Source organism: Mobula hypostoma, chromosome 27, assembly GCF_963921235.1.
Source record: "Mobula hypostoma chromosome 27, sMobHyp1.1, whole genome shotgun sequence".
NCBI classification, from domain to species: Eukaryota; Metazoa; Chordata; class Chondrichthyes; order Myliobatiformes; family Myliobatidae; genus Mobula; species Mobula hypostoma.
This window is the reverse complement of record NC_086123.1, coordinates 19,741,526-19,759,403: the sequence shown is the minus strand read 5'-3', so window position 1 is coordinate 19,759,403 and position 17,878 is coordinate 19,741,526. Positions and strand designations below refer to the sequence as shown.

Here is a 17,878-nt window from a genome sequence, read left to right as displayed (position 1 = left end):
TTTCCCCTCGAAACATTTTCTGGATCCTGAAGACTGTTTAAAATTTGTGTATTTGCCTGTGTCCATTTTAATCTACTTAAAATATTCAGCTGGCCTGAGGTTAATGTTTCTTTTCGTATTGTATCAGTGTTTATCTTCCTCTATACAGTAACACCTGATCCTGCTAATCCTGGCTCACTCAATAGCATCATCCTTCAAAGATTTCTCGACACATGGCCATCACTGTGTCAAGTAACATAACATTTCTCCACAGATGCCTTCACAAACACCAACTGGATATTGAGGACACACAATGGATCTTTTGTTTCTGTCCCACCCTTCCCTCTGCCCCCCCCCCAAATTTGCATTTAGCAATTCAAACATAGTTTCCTCTAATGTTGAACTATTAAACTTGCATTTAGCAATTTAAACATAGCTTTCAATACTTAATTAGGTTCTAATTTAGTACTGAAAGCTGTTAAGAATCTATTTGTCGGAATGATGTGCTAAAATACTTTTTAAAAACTCGTACTCTAGCAAAGCCGAAAAAGAAATTAGAAGAAATCATGAAATCTACCATCTTATTGTCCTAAAGAAATGTGTTAGTCACATGAATAGCTGATGGACTTTGGTGAAGGTGTAGAGTAAATAAGGCAAGTAAAATGGAAACACATAAACAAAAATCTTGCTTTGCAAATAAACTTGTTGAGACTTGGTTATCAATTATGTTCACCAGCCACAATGCAAACCAACCCACCAACACGATGTCAATCCTCAGCACAGCAATAGTGCTTAACCATTAGGTGTTAAAATTTTAGATTATCCCATGTTGCAAAATTAATGCTACAGCAATATTCTGCTAGCGTTATTTCAGAAGCTTTTCACAAATTGCAAATGCGCTATTTGTGATTATTTAAAGACCGATTAGACAGAATGTCATTCTTCAAAGGCTAGATATATGCCAGGAACATTCCAAAGCTTGAATTGTATGGTCTTTAAGTTGTAGAAGAGATGAAATGTTGATTGGAGGTCTTATTATTTTCATCCAGAAAGTGTGATCTGGCTTCCTTTAATATGGCAGCAGGGTTTCTTAGCTTTATCTGAAGAAATGAAATAAGACTCTTATTGCCATATTATCACATGTGTACTAAAAGAATAATCATTCATGGTTAATCTAAATAGGGAGTGGCTATTAAACTGTATTCATTTAGTTTGAAAATCTTGTATTAGTTGTTGAAAAAGCTGAGTTGCTACATCTTTTGTTCAATGGCTTTAAGAGTATCAAGTATTTGGGAAGTAACCTAACAGTATTTTACAACTAGTCTTTTTTAGATGAGTCAGTACAAGTAGATAAATAGTACAATTAGACGAGTTGGTACAAGAAGAGAAAAAGCTTCGGTTACGGATTTATCCAGTCTAGTGTGAACGTAGCCTCAGACTAATGGAATGCCATATGAAACCCTCCCAACAAGGTCTGATGCACGGCCTTGACATTGCCCATCCCCTCTGCCTCCCCAGATGCTGCCTGGCTCACCAAGTTTCTCCAGCAGTTTGCTTTTTGCTTTATATTACAGTATCTGCAGTATCTTGTCTCTTTACAAAAAAGTTATGAGGTCACCCCACTAGCCAGGATTCTGTTCTGGTGGGGCAAGGGATTTCCCCTGGGGAGCATAGCCAGAGGCAAGCCCTCAGCACCATGGGAGACTTGCCTCTATAGGATGACAACAGAACTTGGTGATGAGTGAGTAAATTAGCAAAAAAAATGTATACAGGAATTACCTGTAGACAGAAAGAATAACATAAGTATAGGTAAACTTTGAACCCTTGGGTGGTAGAGATAGGAATAAATATACTGCAAAAAGAAAATCTAAGCAAGACACTAAGCACCTTGCACTGCTCTTCATACCAGTAGAGAATAGGAATGCAACAAAAAATGTAAGGACCTAATTGTGGGATCCAATGACAATGTGAATAAAAATCACAAATTTATAGCACAGGAAGCAGCTATTTAACTGACCCAAAGTTATCAACACAAATTCAACATAATGCAGAAACTAAAAATCAACCAAACATCATGAAGTCCTACAGAATGTTGCCTGGAAAGAAATGATATCCTCAATAACAACCTTCTAAAGTTCCTGGATTTTGAAACTTCTCCGGTGCATTAAAGTACAGCAAAAATATACTGAGTACAAAAGTCTGATGATATTAACACTTTGACCGGAATCATGAGCTATGAGGAATAGGTGAAAAAGTGTATGTATGTCAGATAGAAGATCCTGATCAAGATCTGCAAGGTCTTGTTGAAGGGTGAAGCATGTTGTCTCCTGTTCCATCTCCAATGTTCCTGAATTGAAAAGGAATCCAGTATATTGCATGATAAACCAACAGGTGGTATGCAATGGTACAAGGAAAAGTTATTTACTACATAATCAGATGATGATGGAGTATTCTCAGGAAGTTTCTCTGGATTCTTTCAGTGGATTTTAAGGTGGCTGATGAAGCCAATATGGGACCTGTAGACTACTTCTGGTGGGCCTGGAGATGTACAGTAGGGCAGGCTGGTAGAGGATCTGTGTTTTACAGGCATTAAATGTAAGATCCATTCTCTTTTATATTTCAAGAAGTAAGTCACATCTGACTTGGAACTTGGCCTATGAACATCCACAACCACAGGGAATATCTGCATAGAGTACAAATAAACACTTCTCGGACTTCCAGCTGGGTACAGGTACCGATTACGGCCGATGTTTTGATGCAAATGCCATTTTCACGAAGTTGATGCCCGAGAAAAGTTTATTCGTCATATATGCCAGGAAGGCACTAGATGCTTTTTCTCTGCATATTGTAATTTGATTAAACTGGGGTGACCCTTGGCCTGGACATGTACAACAAACAGCAAAAGATTAAAATGTTAAAGTTCTAATTTAGCACTAATGGAACTGGAATGAAGTGTCATAATGGTCTGGTAATAGAATCCATTTAACTGACTCAATTATGAAGATGTTTATGGACTAATTATTTAAACAACATTAAAGATTCTGAAACGTTACTTGCAGCAGCAAAGAACTAGAAGAATGCATGGTAAACATAGCTGTGCCACACATCGTCTGTAAAAGTCAACCAAAAGCACAGGTCAAGTAAGCGAGGAGAGATCAAGTAAGCTAACTAAAAGGTACCTGTGGTATTGGATAGCGAGTAGGATTACTAGCATCTTCTCGGCCAAAATCAATCATTTTACCACACTTTGGGATGTCGTCTACCCACACACCGTCATATAGTTGACCTTTCTCGAAGAAGAAAAACTTTCCTGATCCATGTTTTTTTCCATTTTTCCAGAAACCTTCATAGCGATTTTCATTAGCTAAATAAATACAGGACTTAAGTGGTACATATAAATAAAATACACTTGTAGCATTGCTTGTCATAGGATTATATAACCACTACATATATTGTACCCCACTGTTATTCATTAGGGTATCACATTCTATTAAGTCAATATAAGCAAATTACAGATTTGATTTTGAAGCCTGATTATCCACGATAGGTACATGGAAGTGCTTGGCCAAAAGGAAAAGTAAATCTTACACATCTAATGATACAAACATTTATGCTAGGCATTACAGCAGGAGTTCTGTTTAATCAGGGTGCATCATCATAGCACAAGTATACTGTCATCACATTTAGAGACCTAATGAGCCTTAATGGCCTGCAAACTCAAAACTAGAATTTTAATTAGTAAATGGCAAATAAGGAAAATTGGCAGATGTCATCTAGTATTAATTGGGTAATTTGAATTTTTGGGGAATAGTTCTTTAATGTTTATCATTAGTCTCCTGTAACACACCAAATCTACTCAATAAATACATTGCCTATCAGAAATAAGATATGCAGGTGTTTGTAGCAACAAAGAATCTCCAGGAGGGACTAGGCAGGTCGGAATATGTGTGAATAAACGAATTGTCAATGCTTCAGGTTGAAAAGTCGCTACATCAGGATAGAATGGAGAGATGAGAAATATAAAGAGGAGACTGGTGGTGAGACAGGAGACCCAAGGTCATTGGTTGACCCCAAAAGATATATTTAATTCTTTATCCTTAGTTAAATCACCTCAATCAAGAACCATTGATGGTAATGCCACGATCACCTGGTAATGTTTCCGAAATTTGCTTGATGGACAACTGTTGACCAAGTCTTGGGTGAGAGCTCCTTTCATCTACTTTCAACAGTGCTTTGGTGTCTTTTCCACCCTAATGCTACAAAAGGACTTTCTTGCCCTATTTAAAAGATAATTCAGGCAACTGTGCAGCATTCCATCAGTAAGAAATTAGGGTGATGCCAGTGTGTTTTCTCAAAACATTAGTGTTGAACTATGTACCCATAATTTTCAGACTTGGAGGCACGTGTAATCATGAATTCCTTACCACCAAGACTACCTTGACCTTGAGTTCTAACTATAAAAACTGCTTGCAATATTTACACTCATTTGTTTAGAAAATTCTCAATTTTAATAGGGCATATCTTTCAATAGAAATATACCTGACAGAAATAGAGACAGTTGATGATCATCATTTGCAGTCAATGATGTTTGGCAAAGAATAGATAACCCAGCTGGGATCCTTTTAACAAGGTAATTAAGTCAAAGTGCATAATTAAATAAAGTTGGTTTATCTATTTTTTTCAAAGACACAACAAATTTCCCTTATACAATACAAAAATAAGTGGTATTTGGAATGAAAGGCACTGTCTATATTAAATGAACGGAGAATTTGCTGAACAATAAAAGACAGATTTTAGCATCAGGTTGAATGTGCTTATTGAAGAAAAGTGATCAGCAATCTTCCAAGAAACACACATCAAAGTTGCTGGTGAACGCAGCAGGCCAAGCAGCATCTGTAGGAAGAGGTGCAGTTGACGTTTCAGGCTGAGACCCTTCGTCAGGACTAACTGAAGGAAGAGTGAGTAAGGGATTTGAAAGTTGGAGGGGGAGGGGGAGATCCAAAATGATAGAAGAAGACAGGAGGGGGAGGGATAGAGCCAAGAGCTGGACAGGTGATAGGCAAAAGGGGATACGAGAGGATCATGGGACAGGAGGTCCGGGAAGAAAGAAAAGGGGGGGGGGGACCCAGAGGATGGGCAAGAGGTATATTCAGAGGGACAGAGGGAGAAAAAGGAGAGTGAGAGAAAGAATGTGTGCATAAAAATGAGTAACAGATGGGGTACGAGGGGGAGGTGGGGCATTAGCGGAAGTTAGAGAAGTCGATGTTCATGCCATCAGGCTGGAGGCTACCCAGACGGAATATAAGGTGTTGTTCCTCCAACCTGAGTGTGGCTTCATCTTTACAGTAGAGGAGGCCGTGGATAGACATGTCAGAATGGGAATGGGATGTGGAATTAAAATGTGTGGCCACATTGTCTCCCACACCATCACCGACTTTATCCGCTCAGGGGATCTCCCATCCACCGCTACCAACCTTATAGTTCCAACACCCCACACTTCCCGTTTCTACCTCCTACCCAAGATCCACAAACCTGCCTATCCTGGCCGACCTATTGTCTCAGCTTGCTCCTGCCCCACCGAACTCATTTCTGCATACCTCGACACTGTTTTATCACCCCTTGTTCAATCCCTTCCGACCTATGTTCGTGACACTTCTCACGCTCTTAAACTTTTCGATGATTTTAAATTCCCTGGCCCCCACCGCTTTATTTTCACCATGGATGTCCAGTCCTTATATACTTTCATCCCCCATCAGGAAGGTCTCAAAGCTCTACGCTTCTTTTTGGATTCCAGACCTAATCAGTTCCCCTCTACAACCACTCTGCTCCGTCTAGCGGAATTAGTCCTTACTCCTAATAATTTTACCTTTGGCTCCTCCCACTTCCTCCAAACTAAAGGTGTAGCTATGGGCACCCTTATGGGTCCTAGCTATGCCTGCCTTTTTGTTGGTTTGTGGAACAATCTATGTTCCGTGCCTATTCTGGTATCTGTCCCCCACTTTTCCTTCGCTACATCGACGACTGCATTGGCGCTGCTTCCTGCACGCATGCAGAACTCGTTGACTTCATTAACTTTGCCTCCAACTTTCACCCTGCCCTCAAGTTTACCTGGTCCGTTTCCGACACCTCCCTCCCCTTTCTAGATCTTTCTGTCTCTGTCTCTGCAGACAGCTTATCCACTGATGTCTACTATAAGCCTACTGACTCTCATAGCTATCTGGACTATTCCTCTTCTCACCCTGTCTCTTGCAAAAACGCCATCCCCTTCTTGCAATTCCTCCGTCTGCGCCACATCTGCTCTCAGGATGAGGCTTTTCATTCTAGGATGAGGGAGATGTCTTCCTTTTTTAAAGAAAGGGGCTTCCCTTCCTCCACTATCAACTCTGGTCTTAAACGCATTTCCCCCATTTCACGTACATCTGCTCTCACTCCAACCTCCCACCACCCCACTAGGAATAGGGTTCCCCTGGTCCTCACCTACCACCCCACCAGCCTCCAGGTCCAACATATTATTCTCCGTAATTTCCGCCACCTCCAACAGGATCCCACCACTAAGCACATCTTTCCCTCCCCGCCTCTCTCTGCATTCCGCAGGGATCACTCCCTACACAACTCCCTTGTCCATTCGTCCCCCCAATCCCTCCCCACTGATCTCCCTCCTGGCACTTTATCCTTGTAAGTGGAACAAGTGCTACACATGCCCTTACACTTCCTCCCTTACCACCATTCAGGGCCCCAAACAGTCCTTCCAGGTGAGGCAACACTTCACCTGTGAGTCGACTGGGGTGATATACTGTGTCCGGTGCTCCCGATGTGGCCTTTCATATATTGGCGAGACCCAACGCAGACTGGGAGACTGCTTTGCTGAACATCTACGCTCTGTCCGCCAGAGAAAGCAGGATCTCCCAGTGGCCACACATTTTAATTCCACATCCCATTCCCATTCTGACATGTCTATCCACGGCCTCCTCTACTGTAAAGATGAAGCCACACTCAGGTTGGAGGAACAACACCTTATATTCCGTCTGGGTAGCCTCCAGCCTGATGGCATGAACATCGACTTCTCTAACTTCCGCTAAGGCCCCACCTCCCCCTCGTACCCCATCTGTTACTCATTTTTATGCACACATTCTTTCTCTCACTCTCCTTTTTCTCCCTCTGTCCCTCTGAATATACCTCTTGCCCATCCTCTGGGTCCCCCCCACCCTTGTCTTTCTTCCCGGACCTCCTGTCCCATGATCCTCTCGTATCCCCTTTTGCCTATCACCTGTTCAGCTCTTGGCTCTATCCCTCCCCCTCCTGTCTTCTCCTATCATTTTGGATCTCCCCCTCCCCCTCCAACTTTCAAATCCCTTACTCACTCTTCCTTCAGTTAGTCCTGACGAAGGGTCTCAGCCTGAAACATCGACTGCACCTCTTCCTACAGATGCTGCTTGGCCTGCTGTGTTCACCAGCAACTTTGATGTGTGTTGCTTGAATTTCCAGCATCTGCAGAATTCCTGTTGTTTGCATTTAAAATCTTCCAAGAAAGAAGCTTGATGAAAACATTCATTCATAGTGTGAAAGGAAAACCCAATCAGTGATAGCATTACTAAATATGTTAACAAAGTTATTTGTGTCAATTATCTAGATAGACTAATATAAGACAAATGGATTTTCTACATTTATTTATATTAATGGTACACGCAGGTATAATTTACAATAAACATTCTCATAAATTGCCAAGGTCTATTTTAAAGCACTGTTGGCAGATGCTACAACCAAATCAGATATAATGTGTGTTTGGGGCTGATCCAAAGGCGGCTATTGAGGTCATTCCTACTCTTGGCTATTAGCCTCTACAATGAATCAAACTATAGCTGGGGAAGTGATGACCCCCCCCTCCTGTTAGACTGTTTGAGGTAACTTTCTTCATTCTTTCTTTCTTACTTCTCTTCTAATATTTGTGTATCTGTGCACTTACAATGCTACTGTACCATTGTAATTTCCTTTGGGATCAATACAGTACCTATCTGTCTGATCCAAAGCCTTAGATTTAATCCAAATGATGGCTCTCAATCCAAAACATTGACTGCCCCCATTCCCCTCCACATATGCTGCCTGACCTGCTGAGTTCCTCCAGTACTTTGTTCGTTGCTTTAGTTTATTATTATATACACCAGGGTGCAATGAAATCCCTTGCCTGCAGCAAGCCCACAAAGCAAATGGTATCAAGGTTTATAATAAATACAGCAACGAGCACAAAACAGCAGAATAGCGTGAAGATTGTAGTGCAATCCAAAGTAATGATAAACAAAATAATAAACTGACAATAGCAGAATAGCTGACAGAGATAGGGTGAAGACCTGGCAACATCAGCAAGGATCAGTGAAAGGGTCCTTGCAGTTTGTTATATATGTGCATGATTTGGATGTAGACACAGAAGGCAAAATACATAAGTTCACAAAATGACACAAAATTTGCAGCGTTGTAGATAGTGTGATAGGTATTAGGTTGCAGATATTAGTGAAATGGGAGTTTAATCCAAACATTATGTGAAGTGACCAGTCATGACATTAGGACATACAACTTGAATGGCAGGGTCTTGGAGCACAAGTCCATGTGTTACCTCCTTGAAGGTAGCAACACAGATAGATAAAATGGTTAAAAAGGCATGTGGGATACTGGCCTCCTTTGGTCTGCACACTGAATACAAAAGTAGAGAAGTTATACCACAACTTTATAAAACCTTGATCGGATCTCAGCTGGAGTAGTTTGGTTCACCAAAGTATAGGAAAGATGTAATAGTGATGGAGGGAATAGTGCCAAATTTGGTTGCATGTTACCCCGGGATGAAACAGTTCAATTATCAGTTTGTAGAAGCTAAGTCTGTTCTGCCTGGAGTTGTTGCTCCCTTCTGTGCCTTGTAACCTTGCCTTTTCATTAGCACTTGTCTGTCTTTTTTTTTCTTACGAGGCCAAGTCGCCTGCACAACGCTCAACCCAGCACGAATGGAAAGCGTGCAAGGAGCTGGCCGGATTTGAACCTGAGACCATTCACCTCGAAGTCCGGTGCTGATGACACTACTATACCACGGGCCAGCATCTCCCTGGAGTGGAGGAGGTTAAAAGGGGATACGATTGAGATATTATAATTTAGGAGGGGGCAAGAATGGAGTTAATTTCCCCATATCCAAAGTGAATAGAACTAAATGACATAGGTCTAGGGTAAGGCAGTAGAGGGGATTTTCTTCATTCAGTTGCAATTCCTGAGATGCATTGCCCAAGAGCATGGTTGTAGCTGGGTCACTGACAGCATTTAAGAGATGTCTAGGTAAGCACTTGAATTGGAGAGAGTTTGCAAGTGAGTGAAGTACAGAGGGATATCAGTGTTCGTGTGCATTAAATGCAAAAAGCAGGTAATTAAAAAGGGAAATATCACTTTTTATTGGTGATGTATTGTTATAATTGTACAGGAAAGGAATGGAGGGTTATGGGCTGAGTGCAGGTCGATGGGACTAGGTGAGAGTAAGAGTTCGGCACAGACTAGAAGGGTCGAGATGGCCTGTTTCTGTGCTGTAATTGTTATATGGTTAATTTGTGAGGCATAGAAAGCTATGGATCAAGTGCCTGGTGACAGAATTAATGCAGAAGGGTACCCACTGGTTGGCATGGATGAATTGGGCCAAATGGCCTGGTTTTTGTGCTGTACGATTCTAATTTGAGAAAATCTAAATCAAAAAAGATGTTGTAACGTGGAACCAAGGAGTATAAAAATATTAATGTTGTAATGGTTTTATTTTTGGAGGAAAGCTTTAGTAAAAAACACCTGTTGATTTTGAGGAATACTGTATAAGTGGCTAAAAGATAAAGGAAAAGGTAAAAGACATTCACTATGAAACAAACATAGATGAGCTCTAGAAATGAATTTGATTCATTTAATTGTTTTTTTCTTAATGCAAACTTTTTTTTCAAAACTGTATTCAAGTTACCATTGTGCAGTTTAGAAAATTAGTGATCATCTGAAATAATCCTAGTAAGTACCTTGTAAAACACTACTCACCAAGACGGAGCATTCCCTGACCACTGGGCAAGTCATTAGACCATTCACCTTCATAAGTAGAGCAATCTGCATAGTACATTCTACCCCAGCCATCCCTCTTGTCATAATACCACTGGCCCTCGTAAATATCGTCATCTGAATAAAAGTTGGTTCCCAGGCCCTGCCGATATACAAAAATAATTCAGAGCAAAGTCAAAATGATAATCAACCCTTCATGGCTGACATCCAGGAAAATCATGGCTAATCTTTTTTATTAATATCTCCACCCTGCAATAGCCTTTGACTCTTTAACTATACAAAACTATTGGTCTCACTCAGTGACTAAGTCTGCTCAGTTCTTGGGCAGGTAATTCCAAAACTTCACTGTTAATTCGGTGAAAAAAATTATCATCTCAGTCATTAATTGACAACAGCTCATCTTGAGACTGACTCTTGGTTCCAGACTTCAATCCAGGGGAGACATTGTCCCTACAGATCTTCTATTTTTACTAAACTATTGGGAGGCCATTAGGCCCATCAAGACTATGACAGTACGTAGAATAATCCCATTCTATATGACATCCTTTCATAAATCCATGTCAATTCTGCTAGATCTTTTATTTTCCAGTGCCTCCCTCTTCCTTAATAGATTCTAGCATTTAGATTACCACTGATGTCAGACTAAATTATCCATTATTGTCCATTTTCTCTCTCTCTCTCCTTACTTAAAAAGTGGGGTTATATTTGCCTACTTCTAACCTTTGAGCACAGTTCTAAAATCTATAAAATTTGTAAGGATAACCATTGCATCCACTGCCTTCAAAGTTATTTTAGTTAAAACTAAGGACAATGGTGTCAGATAAGACCATAAGGCATAGCAGCAGAATCAGGCCACTCGGCCCATTGAGTCTGCTCTGCCATTCCATCATGGCTGATTTATCATCCTCCGTCTCCTGTCTTTTCCCATAACCAGTGACACCCTGACTAACCAAGAACTTATCAAACTCCGTTTTAAATATACTCAATGACTTGGCCTCCACAGCTGTCAATGAATGAATTCCACAGATTCACCAACCCTGCCTAAAGGAATTTCTCCTCATCTCTAAATGGCTGTCCTTCTGTTCCGAGGCTGTGCTCTCTGGTCCAAGACTCAACCACCATAGGAAACAGCCCAGGCCCCATTAAACAGTCTTCATACTTTAACCCTTTCGTTCCTAGAATCATTCTCGTGAACCACCTCTGGACTCTCTCCAATGCCACCACATCTTTTCTTAGATAAGGGCCCAAAACTGCTCATAATACTTCGTGTGGTCTGACCAATGCCTTATAAAGCCTCAGCATCAGCCCTTGCTCCTATATTCTAGACCTATCTAAATTAATGCATTTGCCTTCCTTACCACGAACTCAATTTGCAAGTTGACCTTTAGGGAATCCTGCACACAATTATAGGATTTATTGGTTTCCGGTCCTACTAATACAAAGCTAATTTCTTTCAGCTCCTTATTTTCTCTACTCCTATTTGAGAGGTTTTCTGTATATTCTCCTGCGGGGATAGCAGCAAAATGCTTGTTTGATTTCTCTATCATTTCCTTATTTCCCAATATAATTTTTCCTGACTATCTCACTGTGAAACTTATCTTTTGCTGATATTTTTACTTATCTATAGAAGCTTTTACTGGCTGTTTTTAAATTTCTTGCTTTGATTACTCTACATTCAACTTTCCTTTTCCTTATCAGATATGATGCTACAAACCCCATTTCCAGAAAAGTTGGGATATTTTCCAAAATGCAATAAAAACAAAAATTTGTGATATGTTAATTAACGTGAACCTTTATTTAACTGACAAAAGTACAAAGAAAAGATTTTCAATAGTTTTACTGACCAACTTAATTGTATTTTGTAAACATACACAAATTTAGAATTTGATGGCTGCAACACACTCAACAAAAGTTGGGACAGAGGCATGTTTACCATTGTGTTATATCACCTTTCCTTTTAATAACACTTTTTAATCATTTTGGAACTGAGGATACTAATTGTAGTAGATTTGCAATTGGAAATTTTGTCCATTCTTGCTTGATATAAGACTTCAGCTGCTCAACAGTCCGTGGTCTCCGTTGTCTGATTCTCCTCTTTATGATGCACCATACATTTTCAATAGGAGATAGATCTGGACTGGCAGCACCCCAGTCAAGCACACACACTCTGTGTCTACAGAGCCATGCTGTTGTAGCCCGTGCAGAATGTGGTCTGGCATTGTCCTGCTGAAATAAGCTTGGACGTCCCGGGAAGAGACGTCACCCTGATGGCAACATATGTCTCTCTAAAATCCTAATATATGCCTCAGAGTCAATGGTACCTTCATATACATGCAACTCACCCATGCCGTGGGCACTGATGCACCCCCATACCATCACAGATGCTGGCTTTTGCTCCTTTCGTTGATAGCAATCTGGATGGTCGTTTTCATCTTTGGCACGGAGAACTCGACGCCCGCTTTTTCCGAAAACTAGCTGAAATGTGGACTCATCTGACCACAGCACACGGTTCCACAGTCTTTCGGTCCATCTGAGATGAGCTCGGGCTCAGAGAACTCGCTGGCATTTCTGCTTAGAGTTGATGTATGGCTTCCTCCTTGCGTAATACAGTTTCAAGTTGCATTTCTGGATGCAGTGACGGATTGTGTTGAGTGACAATGGTTTTCCGAAGTACTCCCAAGCCCAGGTGGCTATAATTGTCACAGTAGCATGACTTTTCTGTGCACTTTTCAATCTTATTTTAACACTGTCCCAACTTTTGTTGAGTGTGTTGCAGCCATCAAATTCTAAATTTGTGTATATTTACAAAATACAATTAAGTTGGTCAGTAAAACTATTGAAAATCTTTTCTTTGTACTTTTATCAGTTAAATAAAGGTTCACGTGAATTAACATATCACAGATTTTTGTTTTTATTGCATTTTGGAAAATATCCCAACTTTTCAGGAAATGGGGTTTGTATTTTGAACAAATAACTATAGCTTAAATCTGAAACACTGCTCACATGTCTTTTGTCATTCTTCCATTCGCCTGAATATACTTTTTTATATTCTCCACTGACTGGATCAGGTAAGCTGTAGGTTCCAAAGCCACTTCTTTTTCCATTCTGCCAGTCACCATCGTAAATGGCGCCATTAGATTTCCACTTTTGTGTTCCCTTTCCTGTTTGCATTAAAATATAAATAATGGGAAATGATTTAAAATTTGGGAATTAATGCTATCTTCTTTTATAGCTTTCAATCTGATTCTTTTAAAATATTCAGCATTTGAGCATTCACCACAATTCTCCACTGAGGCATTATCAAGTGACCCATTGACTCTTAACTCTAAATTTAAAATGATAGTATTAAATACGTAATCATTTGAAAATGCAGAAGTGGTTAAAGTGATCGGAAGATAGAAACAGCAAAAAAAAACGTTATTTACTTGGTTGATAATTCCCCCCACAAAAAAAAATTAACAAATTAACATATATATTTACTGGCCAGAGGGCCTACCTCTAAAGTAGGAGTTCCCGTGCTTTTTTATGCCATAGACCCTTACCAATTAGCCATGGACACCAGGTTGGTTCTGATGATAAAATGATCATCATTAGCTAGGCTTACCCCTCTGCTTTGCTCTCTCCACATTCATGACAGTGTAGCGAAACAAAAAGTTCAAACATCATCTGTGAATTTGCCAATCACACCACTGTTGTTGGTATAATCTCAGATGACGACGACGAGGAGGAAAATCCTACAAAAAAAATAGTGGACATGGCCCAGACCTTCACAGGTAAAGCCCTCCCCATCACTGAGCAACGTGGTCGCAGGAAAGCAACATCCATCATCGGGGACCGTCACCCCCCAGGACACGCTCTCTTCTCACTGCTGCCGCCTTCAGGAAGGAGGTACAGGAGCCTTAGGACCCGCACCACCAGGTTCAGGAACAGATATTACCCCGCAACCATCAGGCTCTTACATAGAAACATAGAAATAGGTGCAGGAGTAGGCCATTCGGCCCTTCGAGCCTGCATCGCCATTCAGTATGATCATGGCTGATCATCCAACTCAGAACCCTGTACCAGCCTTCCCTCCATACGCCCTGATCCCTTTAGCCACAAGGGCCATATCTAACTCTCTTAAATATAGCCAATGAACTGGCCTCAACTGTTTCCTGTGGCAGAGAATTCCACAGATTCACCACTCTCCGTGTGAAGAAGTTTTTCCTAATCTCAGTCCTAAAAGGCTTCCCCTTTATCCTCAAACTATGACCCCCCCGTTCTGAACTTCCCCAACATCGGGAACAATCTTCCTGCATCTAGCCTGTCCAATCCCAATCCAATCTCTTGAACCAGAAAGGATAATTTCACTCAATCCATCACTGGACATCACTATGGACTCACTTTCAAGGACTCTTCATCTCGTGTTCTTGATGTCTATTATTAATCTCTTTCGAATCTGTTGTCATTTGAACATCGGTTGTTTATCCGACCTGCTGGGCGCATAACTCAGTGACTCTGTCGTGTTTCTTGGATTTACTGTGTATACCCGCAAGAAAACTAATCAAACGAAGGGTTGGTACATGGAGACTTGCAAGTACTTTGATAATACATTTACTTTGAACTTTGAACGCTACTAATATAATCCTGTCATGGATCAACCCTAGTTCAATGAGGAATACCGAAGAACGTGTCTAATGCAGCACACCACATGCTTAAAAAAGAGGTGCCAACCTTGTGAAATCGCAACACGGAACTACCTCCGTGCCAAACAGTGTGACTAGACAGAACTAACCCAGTTGTACAGCCTTCGGATCGAGTCAAAGTTCTATACTGTAGTTCCAACACATCTATTTGTGAATGGTAGGGAACAATTAAACATCTAATAAGGCAATCCAAATACATCCTCGTCCACTGAAGTTGCAGGACCCAGCACACGATCGTTGAAGATGAATCTTAAATCATTAGCGATGATCCATCCACTTTAGAGTCTAACAGCATGAGCCAATTTTAAGCCAATATGCTTCAGTCCACTTAATATCAAAAGCAGCTGAGTGCACTGGAGGCTATAGGCTCACCACATCTGAAAACAAAAAAATTAAAAGTATCTGCTTTCCTTTCCAGACCAGTATCTGATCCCAGAGCCACACCGGTGTCGTAAACTGCCCTCTGAAACAGCCTGGTAGTTCACTCATTTTTTTATGGGTACAATATCCTTTCTAATGACGCAGGGCTATCTGCAAATGCTGGAAATCTGGGTCAATGTGTGCAGAGCGCCGGAAGAACTCAGCGGGTCGGACAGCATTTCGGCCGAGGCCCTTCATCGGGTTTTCCTCTTGACCCGCTGAATTCCTCCTGCATTTTGTGTGTGTTCATGTCCTTTCCAGTATCGCCCAAGTCCCAAGAAATGAAAACAAAGAAGTGGAAGATAACATTGCACGGACTCGCTGCAAATTATTTTCATTCTACTTTTAACACCATGTTTATAAGCAAATGCATAGGATGATTATAATTCATACCATGCTTCTTATTGTCCCGCCACTCTCCCGTGTATTCATCCCCGTTCACCGTGTAAACAGTGCTTCTCAATCCGTTTTTCTGCGCGTTTCGATCCCATTCTTTCCAGGGGCTTTCTTTTGGCTTTCGAGGTCTCAGAAACGGCATTTTGTGTGTTGATGGGGCTTTCGGTAAGAATACAGTCTGCACACTCCCGAGGAAGTATGTACGAAACGATTAGTATGTTGCCAAGCGACAAGCTTGGCTAAATAACTTTCAATAATGCTTCCTCGGAAATGGGATTTGAAAGACCTAGCAAACAGTACCAACAATTCATTTCAGCAACGACATAAGCTGAAGGATCAAAATAGCAGGATATTTGACAACAATCCCAGTTGTTACTGACGCTCCCGTGCGACTATAATGTGCGCTTCGTTGCTACGGCAACGGAAATAGGCCCCGTAGCCGGTGCTGTACCATTGTTAGTGTCTTCACAATTTGTGAGTAAGAATAAGAGATAAACATAAAACATTGTGAAATCAATGTTGGTTTCATTTTAAAAGGAAATGTTTTTAAAATTAAAAGTGTCGGATGGGCTTCATCGATTTGTCACAATGTTTTATCCTGGGACGGTAATCTGAAAAAATACCGAGTTCGCAATATGTAGGGTTTCGAATATTTAACTTCATATTTCATTTTGTTTTACGATAAAAAAACATTCCAAATAGTGCATTATTTGGACGAGTAGATTAAGAGGTTTTGACCTTCAGGTTTACAGAATTGTCTTATTATTTAATGCTGAGCTTTTTTTGTGGGCAAGAGAATCGTGTTACACTTTATCTATCATTCTTAATTAATTTTACTATCATCGAGTCAATGGTCTCTTAACAGGTGGTATAGCATCAGTTTTAAGAAGTCTTTAGGTCTCCCACTGCCAAAGGGAAAAATATGTTCATAATAATGTAGTACGTTAATTGTAATATCTCGGCAAAATATATAGATGTGTTTTAGCCGGGTAAATTTCTGCTGTGGATACTTGATAACTCATTAGTGGTATCCATGAATCAATATGTTGTATTTAAACATAATCCATAAACAAACACATTTTTTTTAAAAAAAAAGGAAAATGATGCTGTTTCTTATATTCATTACAAGCCTAGATTATAAATGCATGAAGGAAGATCTATAAACAACAACTCCAATTATAAAACACATTTAACGTGGCAAAAGTTTTCTCATACATTTATATAGAAGAGTTTCAAACAAGAAAAGCAACAAGTTTCAGAAGATTATATTAAGATATTTGATGAAATGACTGGTCAAAGAGTTTGGTTTTAGTGAGTTTTTTTTCCCCCAAGGAGTGAAAAAGTGACAGAGAAATGCATAGCTTAAGGCCTTGACAATACTTGCCTAGATGAAAGGGGACAAGCTAAACTGAGGTGAGCAAATGGAAGAATTTGAAAAAATATAGGAATTTTCAAAACATTGCTCAGCAAATATGGAGATAATGAGTTAACAGAAATAAACAGATAATAATAATATATAACAACACATTCCATTGTGTGTTTCAATGTACATAAAGCTAATTGTTACAATCTTTATCTTTAAATGGGAAGTATGAGCAGAAGGGCTTACATAAACTTTAAGATTATGGAGAAGGGACTAAACAGATGCAGTTGGGACATTAATGAAGGTTCTAGCAGCAGATGAGTAAAGATAAGGTGAGATGTCAAAAGGTGCTGTTAGAAATGGTACAAATTTAAAGTTCAAATGACAAAAATGTGGCAGTTTCTTTTCATTTTAGATGGAATGGAATCTGTGACAGGGACCGTTGACTTTGGCTTTGTATTGGAGGAAACCCCTGTTTATCCTGTATTGGATGTGGACAATATCATCTAACAGCATAGAGAACAGATAAGGTAGTAAACCTGGATGGCACTGGTGTAACTGTGTAAAGTTGTCTTTTCAGATAATGTTGCTGAGTGTCAGCAGGTAGAATGGGCAACAGAAATGAGGCAAAGATTGATTCTTGGGGACATCAGAAACAAAGTTACAGCCATGGGAAAGGAAGCCATTTTGTATCTCAGATTAGAACCAGGCAAGGGTGAGACCAGATACGTGTGAAGTCTCATTCAGCTGGATAACAATAAAGAGGCTTCAGAAGACTATGGTGCATCTACCTGTTCAAAGGCACTCTATGGACTCAGAAGTATATGGAGAAAAATATACTGCAATCTCAGAACAGTCCAGTACTGTGGCAGGAGTACACCACTGATAAGAGGGATTCACGAAAAAGTCTGATTAAGATAAACATGTCAAGGATTTATTAGAGGTAAACCACCGGGGATTGCCACTGAATATGGGG

At 40.3% G+C, this 17,878-nt stretch overlaps 1 protein-coding gene across 2 annotated transcripts; it reads right to left on the bottom strand.

Moving 5' to 3' along the window:
- Positions 1–325: 325 nt before the first annotated feature.
- On the bottom strand, positions 326–15,945 carry morn3 (MORN repeat containing 3). Of its 2 annotated transcripts, XM_063034335.1 has the most exons (6): positions 14,422–14,656; positions 13,643–13,772; positions 13,042–13,199; positions 10,021–10,180; positions 3,159–3,343; positions 327–1,079 (listed from the first exon to the last, which is right to left on the bottom strand). In XM_063034335.1, the coding sequence occupies exons 2-6, from the start codon at positions 13,668–13,670 to the stop codon at positions 975–977; spliced, it is 636 nt and encodes a 211-aa protein (XP_062890405.1). In that variant the 5' UTR covers positions 13,671–13,772; positions 14,422–14,656; the 3' UTR covers positions 327–974. The 2 variants fall into 2 exon arrangements, with proteins under 2 accessions (XP_062890404.1, XP_062890405.1); XM_063034334.1 differs by lacking the exons at positions 13,643–13,772; positions 14,422–14,656 and adding an exon at positions 15,537–15,945 and having other exon boundaries at positions 326–1,079.
- Positions 15,946–17,878: the final 1,933 nt, after the last annotated feature.